Raw genomic sequence first — 11,987 nt, 5'->3', positions numbered from 1 at the left:
ATTTTGGTTTAGGCACAGTGGCTTACTCCTGTAATCCCACCATTTTGGAAGGCCAAGGCAGGTGGAATGCTTAAGGACAGGAGTCCAAGACCTGCCTGGGCAACGTATCTAGACCATCTCTATAAAATATAAGAAAAATTAGCTGGTCATGGTGATGCGTGCCTGTAGTCCTAACAACTTGGGAGGCTGGGGTGGGATCACTTGAGCTCAGGAACTGGAGGCTTCAATGACTGCAGCATTCTGAAGTCCAGCCTGGATGGCAGAGTGAGACCCTGCTCTAAAAATTTTTCATTTTAGTCATTTATTATTTTCCTGAATTCATTCATTTTCTATATTTGCTCAAAATTCATTGAACTTCCTTAAAATAATTGTTTTGAAGGCCACATGTGGTGGCTGATGCCTGTAATCCTAGCAGTCCCAGAGGCCGAGGCAGGTGGATCTCCTGACCTCAGGAATTGGAGACCAGCCTGAGTAAGATTGAGACCCTGTCTCTAAAAATACCCAGAAATTATGGTGGGTACCTGTAATTCCAGCCACTCAGGAGGCTGAGGCAAGATGATCTCTTGAGCCCAGGAGTTTGTGGTTGCTGCGAGCTATGATGTCACTGCACTCTACTGAGGGTGACAAAATGAGACTCTATCTCAAAAAAATATATTTTTTTAATTATGTGTCAGATAATAAATCTCCTTAATTTTTCTCCTAAATTTCTGTAGGGTCAATTACTGGTGCTTTATTTTTTGAGACGGAGTTTCATTTTCTCATCCTTGTTGGAGTGCTGTGGAGGCATAGGTCACAGCAACCTCAATTCCGATCGTCTTGTCTCAGCCTCCTGAGTAGCTGGGATTACACGTGCCTGACCCAATGCCCAGCTGTTTTTTTAGAGATGGGGTCTTGCTCTTGCTCAGGCTGGTCTTAAACTCCTGAGCTCAAGCCATCTACCCACCTTGGCCTCCTAGAGTGCTAGGATTACAGGTGTGAGGCACTGCACCCAACCTTGGTGCTTTATTTGGTTCCTTTGATGGGGTCTTATCTCCCTGGTTGTTCTTTATCTTTGTGGCTATGTGTTGGTGTCCAGACATTTGGAGTAGAAACTTAATTCTAGGTACTGCAGTTGTTTAAACTGTCCGTGTAATAACTCCCCAATTAATATCTCCTCTAAAATTGGGTTTTACAGAGTGAGCCTACCTTTAAGTATGTAAGGGACATAAGAGAAACTAGGTGGTGCTCAAGATGACTAGAGCGGAAATAGGGTCCTTCTGGGTAAGTCTCATTTCAGTTGGGACCAGCAAGGTTTGAGAAATCGAAATGGATTTGTTGATAGTGTTATTTGCCCTCTGGGTCAACTCTGTCCTTCTTGCCCTGCCTTACCCCAGGAAGACAGCATCACGTGGGCATCTGGTGGGTTTCAGTCAATGGAGGCAAATGCAAGAGACTGAGCATCAGAAAGGTAAGCTTCTCCCTTCTCTGCTTTGGATCTTTTTTTCACAGTAGCTGCATCTCTCTAGGGCTTCAACATGTACTTAGAAGACTCTCTTCTAAGATTTTTGTATTTTGTTTTTTCAAATTAATATGAGACTATAATACTTAGGTTACATAGTTTTCACTTCCAGGGCAAAGCTCTTCTAAGATGTTGGCTCTCACTGGGCTCCTCAGTTTTCTACTTTTATCCCCCTTCAACCTTAGGGAGACAATAGCTTTCTGGTGCTGCTGTTCTGTGGATGATCCCTCATTAACATTTCCCTCATCTCTCTAAGTAGTTCTTTCATAGGAAAACTATGAGGCTAATTCAGTTTTCTACTGGAATCCAAATGACTAGTTCCAGAGGTTAAAAATGGAAGGAATTCGATTTTCCAGGCCCATAAAATTCAATGCAAATGCACACGTAGACAAGTTTTTTTTCATTCATTTCATTTCATTTTATAAAAATTGCTACACACACTCTCTCCACCCACTCCCCCAACTCCTCCAACTCTTGCTTTCATCATCTGACCTGGGGGAATTTAATGCTCCCACATATTATTCTCAGTGGCCATTGACCTATAGTATGTTTTTACACCATATTTTTTCAGCCATTCCCTTACTGATGGTCTTTCCCCCCTTTTTCTTTTTTTGAGATCTTTACCAAAATTCTGCAATATACATTGATAAACAATCTTAAGTTCTGGCACTTTATTTTTTTCTGAGGGATGGATTCCTAGGAGTCTCCTGGGTTGAAGAGTGTAGATATTAATGTTAAAACACTGAGTCACAATGTTTTCCAGGGAGGTTGTCACAATTCACATTTCTAACAGCAACATATTACATTAACTTTTCACCCTGCTGTTGTTATTAAGATGGTAACTTACAAAAACAAACTTGATGAGCTATAAATGTTTTAGTAAATTTGTTCAGAAAGTCACATTCGTATGATGAGAACATACCAACGATCTTCAAATAACAGAGGAATAAAAAGACCAGTTTGGGTTGCCATTTATAATTCTAATGCATGATTGATAGGGAAAGACTGAACTTGTGAATCAAGCGTAAAACTCTTTGAGATATGCAAAAATATTTTTACTTTAATCATCAAATATATGAAGGGACCACTGTAAAGTCTAACTTACGAAGTATGAACATAGAAAAATAATAATATGCTCTTAGGTTCCAAAGAGAAATGTTTTAGGTTGACAGTAGTGAAACTCAAGGAAGTAGAAGTGCCTCCACTAAACAGAACACTGCAAAAGTTCATTTTCAAAGTGGGTTACACATATGGAAGACTTAAAAAGCAATGAAAAACAGCACTTGACAAGTCTATTTTTCCTCTAAAATTTTTGAACTATGTTCATCCTATCATTTTTTTGCAAGACAATTCATAAAATAGGGCGGCGCCTGTGGCTCAAGGAGTAGGGTGCCGGTCCCATGTGCCGGAGGTGGCGGGTTCAAACCCAGCCCCGGCCAAAAAAAAAAAAAAAAACAAAAAAAAAAAACAAGTAGACAATTCATAAAATATTAAGAGGAACAGGGTAACAAAAGCAGGGAGTTCCTGGGTTACACAATATTTTGGTAATAGACATGCATTTGTATGTAAATACCCCACTGAAAAATTACAAGAGCATGATGAATGGGGATATTGTCTTTACATGGCAAATCCTTACTCCGTGTTGCATACTGTAGTGTAGTACAGCCCACATCTGCTTTCGCTCTCTAGATCTCTTGGTTATATCACAGTTGATTATTTATGTAAGTGATCTTTCTAGAAATCTTCAGCAAACCAGAGGGAAGTAAAACTTCAACATTATCTTCTGTTTAGTGAAGAGGCAGCTCAGTAACCATGGTCACACCAACATACATATGCCGGCAAGCAGTAGGAAAAGACATAAGTTACATGCTACTTCAAAATCTGTTACATATTTCATTTGGAATGCATACTGGGTTGTAGAGGTATTGAAAAACAGTGATATTTAGTAGGGAAAAATGTTTGATATGTCCTAATTATCACAGAGGACAAGAATTTCAAACTCCCAGTGATTATGCTAAATTCACATGTGCAGATTTAAAACACACAACTTGTGTTATGTGGCATGCTTGTACATAACCACTAAATTGTTAGGAAACTGTCCATTATGTTGTTGCTTAAAATACTTAATTCATCCAAGATTTTAAAAAACTTCACTGTAATACAGCTGAGTATGTCTATTTACAATTGGATATATTCTCGTATGTATTCTTTAGGTATCAATGTAACTTCTAATACAATGTTCTTAGGGGATCCTATCTTTTATACATTTGAGATTGTATCTCAGTATGAATTCCCACATTTCTTCCATACCTTCATAAGGTTTCTCCCTGGTTGGAAGGGTTCTGGTGGGAGGATTTTCCACAGTGCAACCTGGTTATAGTCTCAGAGTTTTTCCCCTATATGAACTCTCTGGTGGACACTGAGACGAGACTTCCTGCTGAAGGCCTTCCCACATTCAGAACACTCGTATGGTTTCTCCCCTGTATGGATTCGCAAATGTAATCTAAGAGTTGACCTCTGGCTGAAAGTTTTGCCACATTCAGTACATTCGTAGGGTTTCTCTCCTGTGTGAGTTCTCATATGTATAATGAGTTGTGAGTTCTGGATGAAGGATTTTCCACATTCGCTGCACTCATAGCGTTTCTCCCCTGTGTGAATTTTCTGATGTATAATGAGGTTTGATTTTTTGAAGAAGGTTTTTGCGCATTCATTACACTCATAGGGTCGTTCTCCTGTATGAATTCTCTGGTGTGTAGTGAGTTCAAACTTCTGGGCAAATGTCTTTCCACATTCGCTGCATTCATAGGGCTTCTTCTCCATATGTGCTCTCTGGTGTACAATGAGGTTTGACTGGTGAGTGAAAGCTTTTCCACATTCAGGACACTCAAAGGGTTTCTCCCCAGTGTGAATTCTCTGATGCTTGATGAGGTTTGCCTTATGGGAGAAGGTTTTCTTACATACATTACATTCATATGGTTTTTCTCCAGTATGTATTCTCTTATGACTAATAAGGAGTGACTTAAAGGAGAAGGCCTTGTCACAGTAATTGCAAATAAAAGGTTGAACTAAATTTTTAATTTTCTGATGTTTAAAAATGGCTTCTTTATGGCTGAAGGCTTTTCCACTTTTATTATAGTCAGAGTATTCTAAGTCAGGGTGGGTTTTCTCTTGCTTAAGATAAAGAAGTGCTTTTCCAAATCCATTATACTCCTCAGCTTTCTTTCTTGCATAGTTTCTACTGCTATTATGTAAGTCTGAATTGTATTTCAAAGTTTTTCCATATAAATCATATTTGTAGGGTATCTGTCTTAAAGAAACAAAGTCTGTATTCAGATTAAGTGCTTTTCCAAAAAGATTATCTCTTTCCTCAATTGGAGTTTGGTTCTTAAGGATTACAAATTGCCTTGCTTGCTCCTCTGGGCTTCCATGGTCCCGCTCCATCTGGTCATCAGCCTTCCACACTTCTAGAATAGAAAATAATGAAATGTATCTTGTCAATGCCTTCACCATCATGTAACGGGAAATCTTCACAAATGTTCTATCATAGGGCTGATTCTGTAGTTGGGACCCAGTCTACCAATATTAAAAGATCCCCAGTGAGAATTTTTCCTCTCAAGATTTGAAGAAAAAGACAAAAATGTAACAGTGTGTGGCAAAAAAGAAACTAAAATGGACGTAAGTAGCACTGCCAGATGACAAAATGACCTTAAAATTGTGATAGTCGGCTCAGCGCCCATAGCACAGTGGTTACATGGCGCCAGCCACATACACCAAAGGTAGCATTTCAAACCCAGCCTGGGCCAGCTAAAACAACTTCAACAACAAAAAAAATAGCCGGGTGTTGTGATGGGTGCCTGTAGTCCTAGCTACTTGTGAGGCTGAGGCAAGAGAATTGCTTAAGCCTAAGAGTTTGAGGTTGCTGTGAGCTGTGACACCACAGCACTCTACTGAGGGTGACATAGTAAAACTGTCTCAAAAAAAAAATTGTGATAGTCAATACATACCTATATCAAAATATGAATACAAACATGGAGCACCTCTTGTAATTGCAAAAGTCAAATGTGACTTGAGTATTACAAATATAATAATGCCTAGCTGGACCTGGGCAGGTAGCCATGCTACCCTGACAATGATGAAATAAAATAAAAGTCTGGGTGTTGAGGCTGCCTTTGGCAGATCTTGGCCAAGGAGTAATTGTGAACTAAAAATAAAATCTTAGGCCCCTCAACTGACTAAATGGACCCCTTTTTGGCCAAGGGGACCCCAGAAATATCCTAAAATGAGTTCCTGGCCCTCAGAAGGGAGGTGAGACATGACTTGTCATACTCTCCTCCTTTCCTAGAGATATCATTTGTAGCTTGTTAACAGGCCTACGGCTATACTAGACAAACCTTAACCCTTACCTGCAGGTGTATGTGTGATAACTTGTCTTTGATTAATAGACCTCTAATCTTTACTTAAAACAGTCTAAGCTTTTTTTTTTTTTTTTTTTTTTGAGACAGAGCCTCAAGCTGTCAGCCTGAATAGAGTGCCATGGCATCACAGCTCACAGTAACCTCCAACTCCTGGGCTCAAGCGATTCTCTTGCCCCCACCTCCCAAGTAGCTGGGACTACAGGCGCCTGCCACAACGCCTGGCTATTTTTTGGTTGCAGCCGTCATTGTTGTTTGGCGGGCCTGGGCTGGATTCGAACCCGCCAGCTCAGGTGTATGTGGCTTGGTGCCTTAGCTGCTTGAGCCACAGGCACTGAGCCCAGTCTAAGCTTTTAGACAAAGTTTCATTTCTTTAACCAATTACAAATCAAAGATCTTTAAACCTACCCATAATGTGTAATTCCCCACTTTGAGATGTTTTACCTTTTTGGGCCAAACAAATGTATGCCTTACATGTATTGATTTATGACACTTGGATGCAATCCCTGTCTCCTCAAAATGCATAAAAGCAAACTGCCAAACTGTAATCCAACCATGGTGAGACCACTTGATCAAGGCTTCCTGAGTGTGGCTCTCTGGGCCATGGTCACACATACTTGGCTCAGATAAACCTCTTTAAATTATTTTACAGATTTTAGGCTCTTTTCCATTGACAACACTAATTTCCATGGTCTAAAATATAAAGGTCACGGGTGGTGTCTATGGCTCAAAGGAGTAGGGTGCCGGCCCCACAGGCTGGAGATGGCAGGTTCAAACCCAGCCCAGCCAAAAACTCCAAAAAAAAAAAAAAAAAAAAATATATATATATATAATTTGTCACCATTATAGGAAATTGTACTAATGAAAGAGCAACTAATTATGAGACAAAGGTTTAAGATGTTCTAGGTAAATATGAAGGCTCAAGTATGAGAAGCAAACATCTATAAAGTTAAGTAGAGAAAATAGTTAAGCAGGAAGGCTCGGCACCTGTTGTTCAGTGGTTAGGGTACCGGCCACATACACTAGGGCTGGTGGGTTTGAACCTGGCCCAGGCCTGCTAAACAATGACAACTACAACAACAACAACAACAAAAAATAGCCGGGCATTGTGGCAGGTGCCTGTAGTCCCAGCTACTTGGGAGGCAGAGGCAAGAGAATGGCTTAAGCCCAAGAGTTTGAGGTTGTTGTGAGCTGTGATGCCACAGTACTCTACTGAGGGTGACACAGTGAAACTCTGTCTCAAAAGAAAAAAAGTTAGGCAGGGCCTGTGGCTCCATGGAGTAGGGCACCAGCCCCATATACTGGAGGTGGCAGGTTCAAACCCAGCCCTGGCCAAAAAAAAGAAAAAAGTTAAGCAGGGTGAGACTGCTATTTGGAGGTGTGACTAGAGACATGGGATACAGTTCATCTGTACCCAGCTATTTTTATTTATCTAATTTATTATCTATTTTTCTCTTTTTTTTTTTTTTGAGACAGAGGCTCAAGCTGTTGCCCTGGGTAGAGTGCCGTGGCGTCACAGCTCACAGCAACTCCAACTCCTAGGCTTAAGCAATTCTCTTGCCTCAGCCTCCCAAGTAGCTGGGACTACAGGAACCTGCCACAACGCCCGGCTATTTTTTGGTTATAGTTGCCACTGTTGTTTGGCAGGCCTGGGCTGGATTTGAACCCGACAGTTCTGGTGTATATGGCTGGTGCCTTGGATGCTTGAGCTACAGGTGCCGAGCCTTATTTATTTAGAGACACATTCTTACTTTGTTGTTCTCAGAAGAATGCCGTAGTGTCATAGCTCATAGCAACCTCAAACTCTTGGGTTCAGGCGATCTCGTCTCAGCCTCTTGAGTAGCTGGGACTATAGGTACCTGCCACAGCGCCTTTCTATTTTTAGAGATGAGGTCTTGTACTTGCTCAGGCTAGCCTCAAAAATCTAAGCTCAAGCGATCCACCTGCCTCAGCCTCCCCAGAGTGCTAGGATTACAGGCGTGAGCCATGGCACCTGGCCCTATACTCAGCCATCTTTAAAGGTTAGGGATTTGAAAAAGATTCTTGAAATATGTTGCAAAGGTCCCAAGCTGTTCATAACCCCTGGATTGTTCCACTGGCTTCTGATTCTCCTTTCAAAATCAAAAATGTCTGGGGCAGCGCCTGTGGCTCAAAGGAGTAGGGCGCTGCCTCATATGCCGGAGGTGGCAGGTTCAAACCCAGCCCCGGTCAAAAAACTGCAAAAAAAATAAAATAAAAATGTCTGAACTGTCAATTCTAATTAATTCTAATTATATCATCCACAATTTATTTTATTTTATTTTTTTTAGAGACAGAGTCTCATTTTATCACTCTCGGTAGAGTGCCATGGCTTTACAGCTCACAGCAACCTCCAACTCCTGGGCTTAGGCGATTCTCTTGCCTCAGTGTACACAGTAGCTGAGACTATAGGTGCCCACCACAATGCCCGGCTATTTTTTGTTGCAGTTTGGCCAGGGCTGGGTTCGAACCCCCCACCCTTGGTATATGGGGCCGGTGCCCTACTCATTGAGCCAAAGGCACCGCCCCATCCACAACGTTTTGTTGTTCCAACTTGAAGATCATGTTTGGTTTGATTATAACAGGATTTACTAATGGGAAGTAACTCCTAAATGACTGAACTTCAGAAGCTGTATTACCTCTCAGCTTTAATACCTGAAGATTGAGGGAAAACCATTTTGTAATTCAGAAGCTTGTAATTATTGGTAACTAAGAAAAGACATAAATACTACTAAGCAAATAGTAGCTCCATTTGAAAGTTGTCCTTACCCACTGAAAGTAAGTTGCTATAATTCTCCAGCATCACATCCATGTATAGGATCCTCTGAGAGGGGTCCAGTTGCTCCCATTCTTCCTGGGTAAAGTCCACAGTCACATCCATGAATGAAACTGATTCCTGAAATGAAATACTGTTATTCATTCTGAAGTGATCCTCATTTAGTGACATAGAAAGAATATATGAAAGCTTATTACCATGTAATCGTAAGTGCTATTTACCATGGAAGTTTACATATAACACCAACAGTATATCTTGTTCACTGTTTTCAAAAAAATACTTTTAGAAATAGTTAAAACATTTTTTTCCCCCAGCATCTGGCAGTATTTTGGGGAAAAAGCAACTAAAATAGGTTTAAATTGATTAACACTATTAAATTACATCTGATATTTGATACTACATGATTAAATCTCTGTCATTACCACGCGCTAACCAACTGTGCCACGGGAGCACTTACATGATTAAATCACATCTAATATTTGATACTACATGATTAAATCTCTGTCATTACCACGCGCTAACCAACTGTGCCACGGGAGCACTTACATGATTAAATCACATCTAATATTTGATACTACATGATTCAATACAGCTATATGATACAATTATATAAAACGTGTTATCAAAGAATACAACCAAAATTAAGATGGCAAACAAAACCCCTATAACTTTTTTTATAGGAAAATACTTTGAAGTATGCATGTAACTGTCCATTCCTTCAAAGAAAATTTGCAAGCAAAGTTAACAACCTCCAGAAAAATCACACATAGCATTACTAGCCATATCCCCCCAAAATGTACAATATGCACATTTGGAATACTCTGTGAGCACGAGGCAGGTGGATCGCCTGAGCTTATGAGTTTGAGACCAGCCTGAGCCAGGCATTGTGCAGGGTGCCTGTACTCTCAGCTATCCGGAGGCTGAGGCAAAAGCACCGCTTGAGCTCACGAGTTGTAAGTTGTTGTGAGCTATGATCCCACGACACTCTACCAAGAGTGACAAAGTGAGACTCTGGGAGAAAAAAAAAAATGTGAGCAGCAGATGAGTTTCGTGTTTGTAAGAATGGAAAGAAGTCCCATTTTTAGCACTGTTGTATAAAGATTGTCTTTTGCTGCGAAGTTCACAAATTGTCCTCCTGTTGGGACCACACTTTACAAAAACACCGTGTTTTTGAAACGAGATTACAGAGTAAGATACAGCATCTTAGCTATGTCGTCTTACTATTTTTTTTTTAATTTTTACTACTTTATCAAAACATGTCCCTTAGGTGTGTAGGATTCATTTTTTAAATTCTTCCTAGAACTAATATGGAAGGAAGAGGTAGATTTATTCCCAATCATAGTCCTGGAAGATGCTTCCTGGGGTCAAGAAGGATCTTTTCTCTTTTTTTCACTGCTTGTTTTTGGCCTTAGCATGTGTTAAGATGTGAGATTTCAGATTAGCTACATGAGCAAACTTCTTATTACAACCATCGAAAGGGCACACATAGGGCCTGTCTCCGGTATGGATTTGCACATGTATGTGGAAACTGAAGTCTAGTGAAAAGTGTCACCCACAGCCTTTGTGCCCTGAAAGGGCTTCTCTTCAGGAGGAACACGGTGGTGGTATTTTAATTTTGAGCTCTCAACAAAAGCTTTTCCACATTCTACACAGCCCAGACTCTGGGACTGCGGGTCTGCAGATTGTTTTCTCATGGCAGAGTTATCCCTGAACATCTTTGTGCAACCTTTATGATGGCAAGCTATTATTCTTGGAGCATAGCCTTTAACTTTTCTTGGCTTCATCCTAGTAAATTCTGCCAGTTGTTTCCGGTGTAAGAGGTCAATGCCAGGTACTCCAGGAGGAAGCTTCTTTCCTGTCATGTACTCTGAATAATCAGAAGGCTAGTCCTCTCCAAAAATCTGTTCTTTAAACACAGTCTCATAATCAATATCTTTTTTTTTTTAATCTGAGGACCACACGGTGACCCAGAACTTGCCCTCTGCGGTCTTGATTCTGCTGCTGCTTCTACTTGTTGTTGCCTGTGCCCGCCGGCTGCTGAGGTAACTCTCCTTCCCACTGCCCTCTTGACAGGACTGCCTCCCAAGGAAGAGCCGCTACCGCTGCAGCTCTTGCCGGCTGCCACCACGGAGAGCAGCGTCTGCTCTGTGTAGTTGCTGCCGACGCGGGCACCGGTGCACCGGTGCGGGGATCCGGTCCTTAAAGCCCTCCTCTGCACACAGCACCGGTGCGGGGATCCGGTCCTTAAAGCCTTCCTCTGCACACAGCACCGGTGCGGGATCCGGTCCTTAAAGCCTTCCTCTGCACACAGCACCGGTGCGGGGATCCGGTCCTTAAAGCCTTCCTCTGCACACAGCACCGGTGCGGGGATCCGGTCCTTAAAGCCTTCCTCTGCACACAGCACCGGTGCGGGGATCCGGTCCTTAAAGCCTTCCTCTGCACACAGCACCGGTGCGGGGATCCGGTCCTTAAAGCCTTCCTCTGCACACAGCACCGGTGCGGGGATCCGGTCCTTAAAGCCTTCCTCTGCACACAGCACCGGTGCGGGGATCCGGTCCTTAAAGCCTTCCTCTGCACACAGCACCGGTGCGGGGATCCGGTCCTTAAAGCCTTCCTCTGCACACAGCACCGGTGCGGGGATCCGGTCCTTAAAGCCTTCCTCTGCACACAGCACCGGTGCGGGGATCCGGTCCTTAAAGCCTTCCTCTGCACACAGCACCGGTGCGGGGATCCGGTCCTTAAAGCCTTCCTCTGCACACAGCACCGGTGCGGGGATCCGGTCCTTAAAGCCTTCCTCTGCACACAGCACCGGTGCGGGGATCCGGTCCTTAAAGCCTTCCTCTGCACACAGCACCGGTGCGGGGATCCGGTCCTTAAAGCCTTCCTCTGCACACAGCACCGGTGCGGGGATCCGGTCCTTAAAGCCTTCCTCTGCACACAGCACCGGTGCGGGGATCCGGTCCTTAAAGCCTTCCTCTGCACACAGCACCGGTGCGGGGATCCGGTCCTTAAAGCCTTCCTCTGCACACAGCACCGGTGCGGGGATCCGGTCCTTAAAGCCTTCCTCTGCACACAGCGCAGTCGAGTCGGCGCCGCCCCCCACCTCGTCAGCGCGTCTGCGCCAGGATCACTTCCTGGAGGTAAAACACCTGGGTCTGGTCGTCAGGGCGAGTGCAGCACGATTGTGGGCGGGTGGTGGTGGCAGCTGGTGCGCCCGTGGCCGCCCCTGTCCTCATCGTCGGCCTTGTCCTCACCTACCACCATGGTCTTCATGGTCTCCACC

At 43.0% G+C, this 11,987-nt stretch overlaps 1 protein-coding gene across 4 annotated transcripts in view; it reads right to left on the bottom strand.

The window, feature by feature from the left end:
• Positions 1–1,915: 1,915 nt before the first annotated feature.
• Positions 1,916–11,987, bottom strand: part of ZFP1 (ZFP1 zinc finger protein) — a 38,163-nt gene continuing 28,091 nt past the window's right edge. For all 4 annotated transcript variants that reach the window (XM_053608015.1, XM_053608010.1, XM_053608023.1 and 1 more), the window contains 2 exons: positions 8,698–8,824; positions 1,916–4,962 (listed from right to left, as the gene is read on the bottom strand). In XM_053608015.1, the coding sequence (XP_053463990.1) occupies positions 3,881–4,962; positions 8,698–8,824 (1,209 nt within the window). In that variant the 3' untranslated portion in view covers positions 1,916–3,880. The remainder of the gene's footprint in view (positions 4,963–8,697; positions 8,825–11,987) is intronic.

This window comes from Nycticebus coucang, chromosome 2 (genome assembly GCF_027406575.1).
Source record: "Nycticebus coucang isolate mNycCou1 chromosome 2, mNycCou1.pri, whole genome shotgun sequence".
NCBI classification, from domain to species: Eukaryota; Metazoa; Chordata; class Mammalia; order Primates; family Lorisidae; genus Nycticebus; species Nycticebus coucang.
Note: the sequence above shows the minus strand (reverse complement) of the source record. Positions and strands in the feature narration are given on the sequence as shown.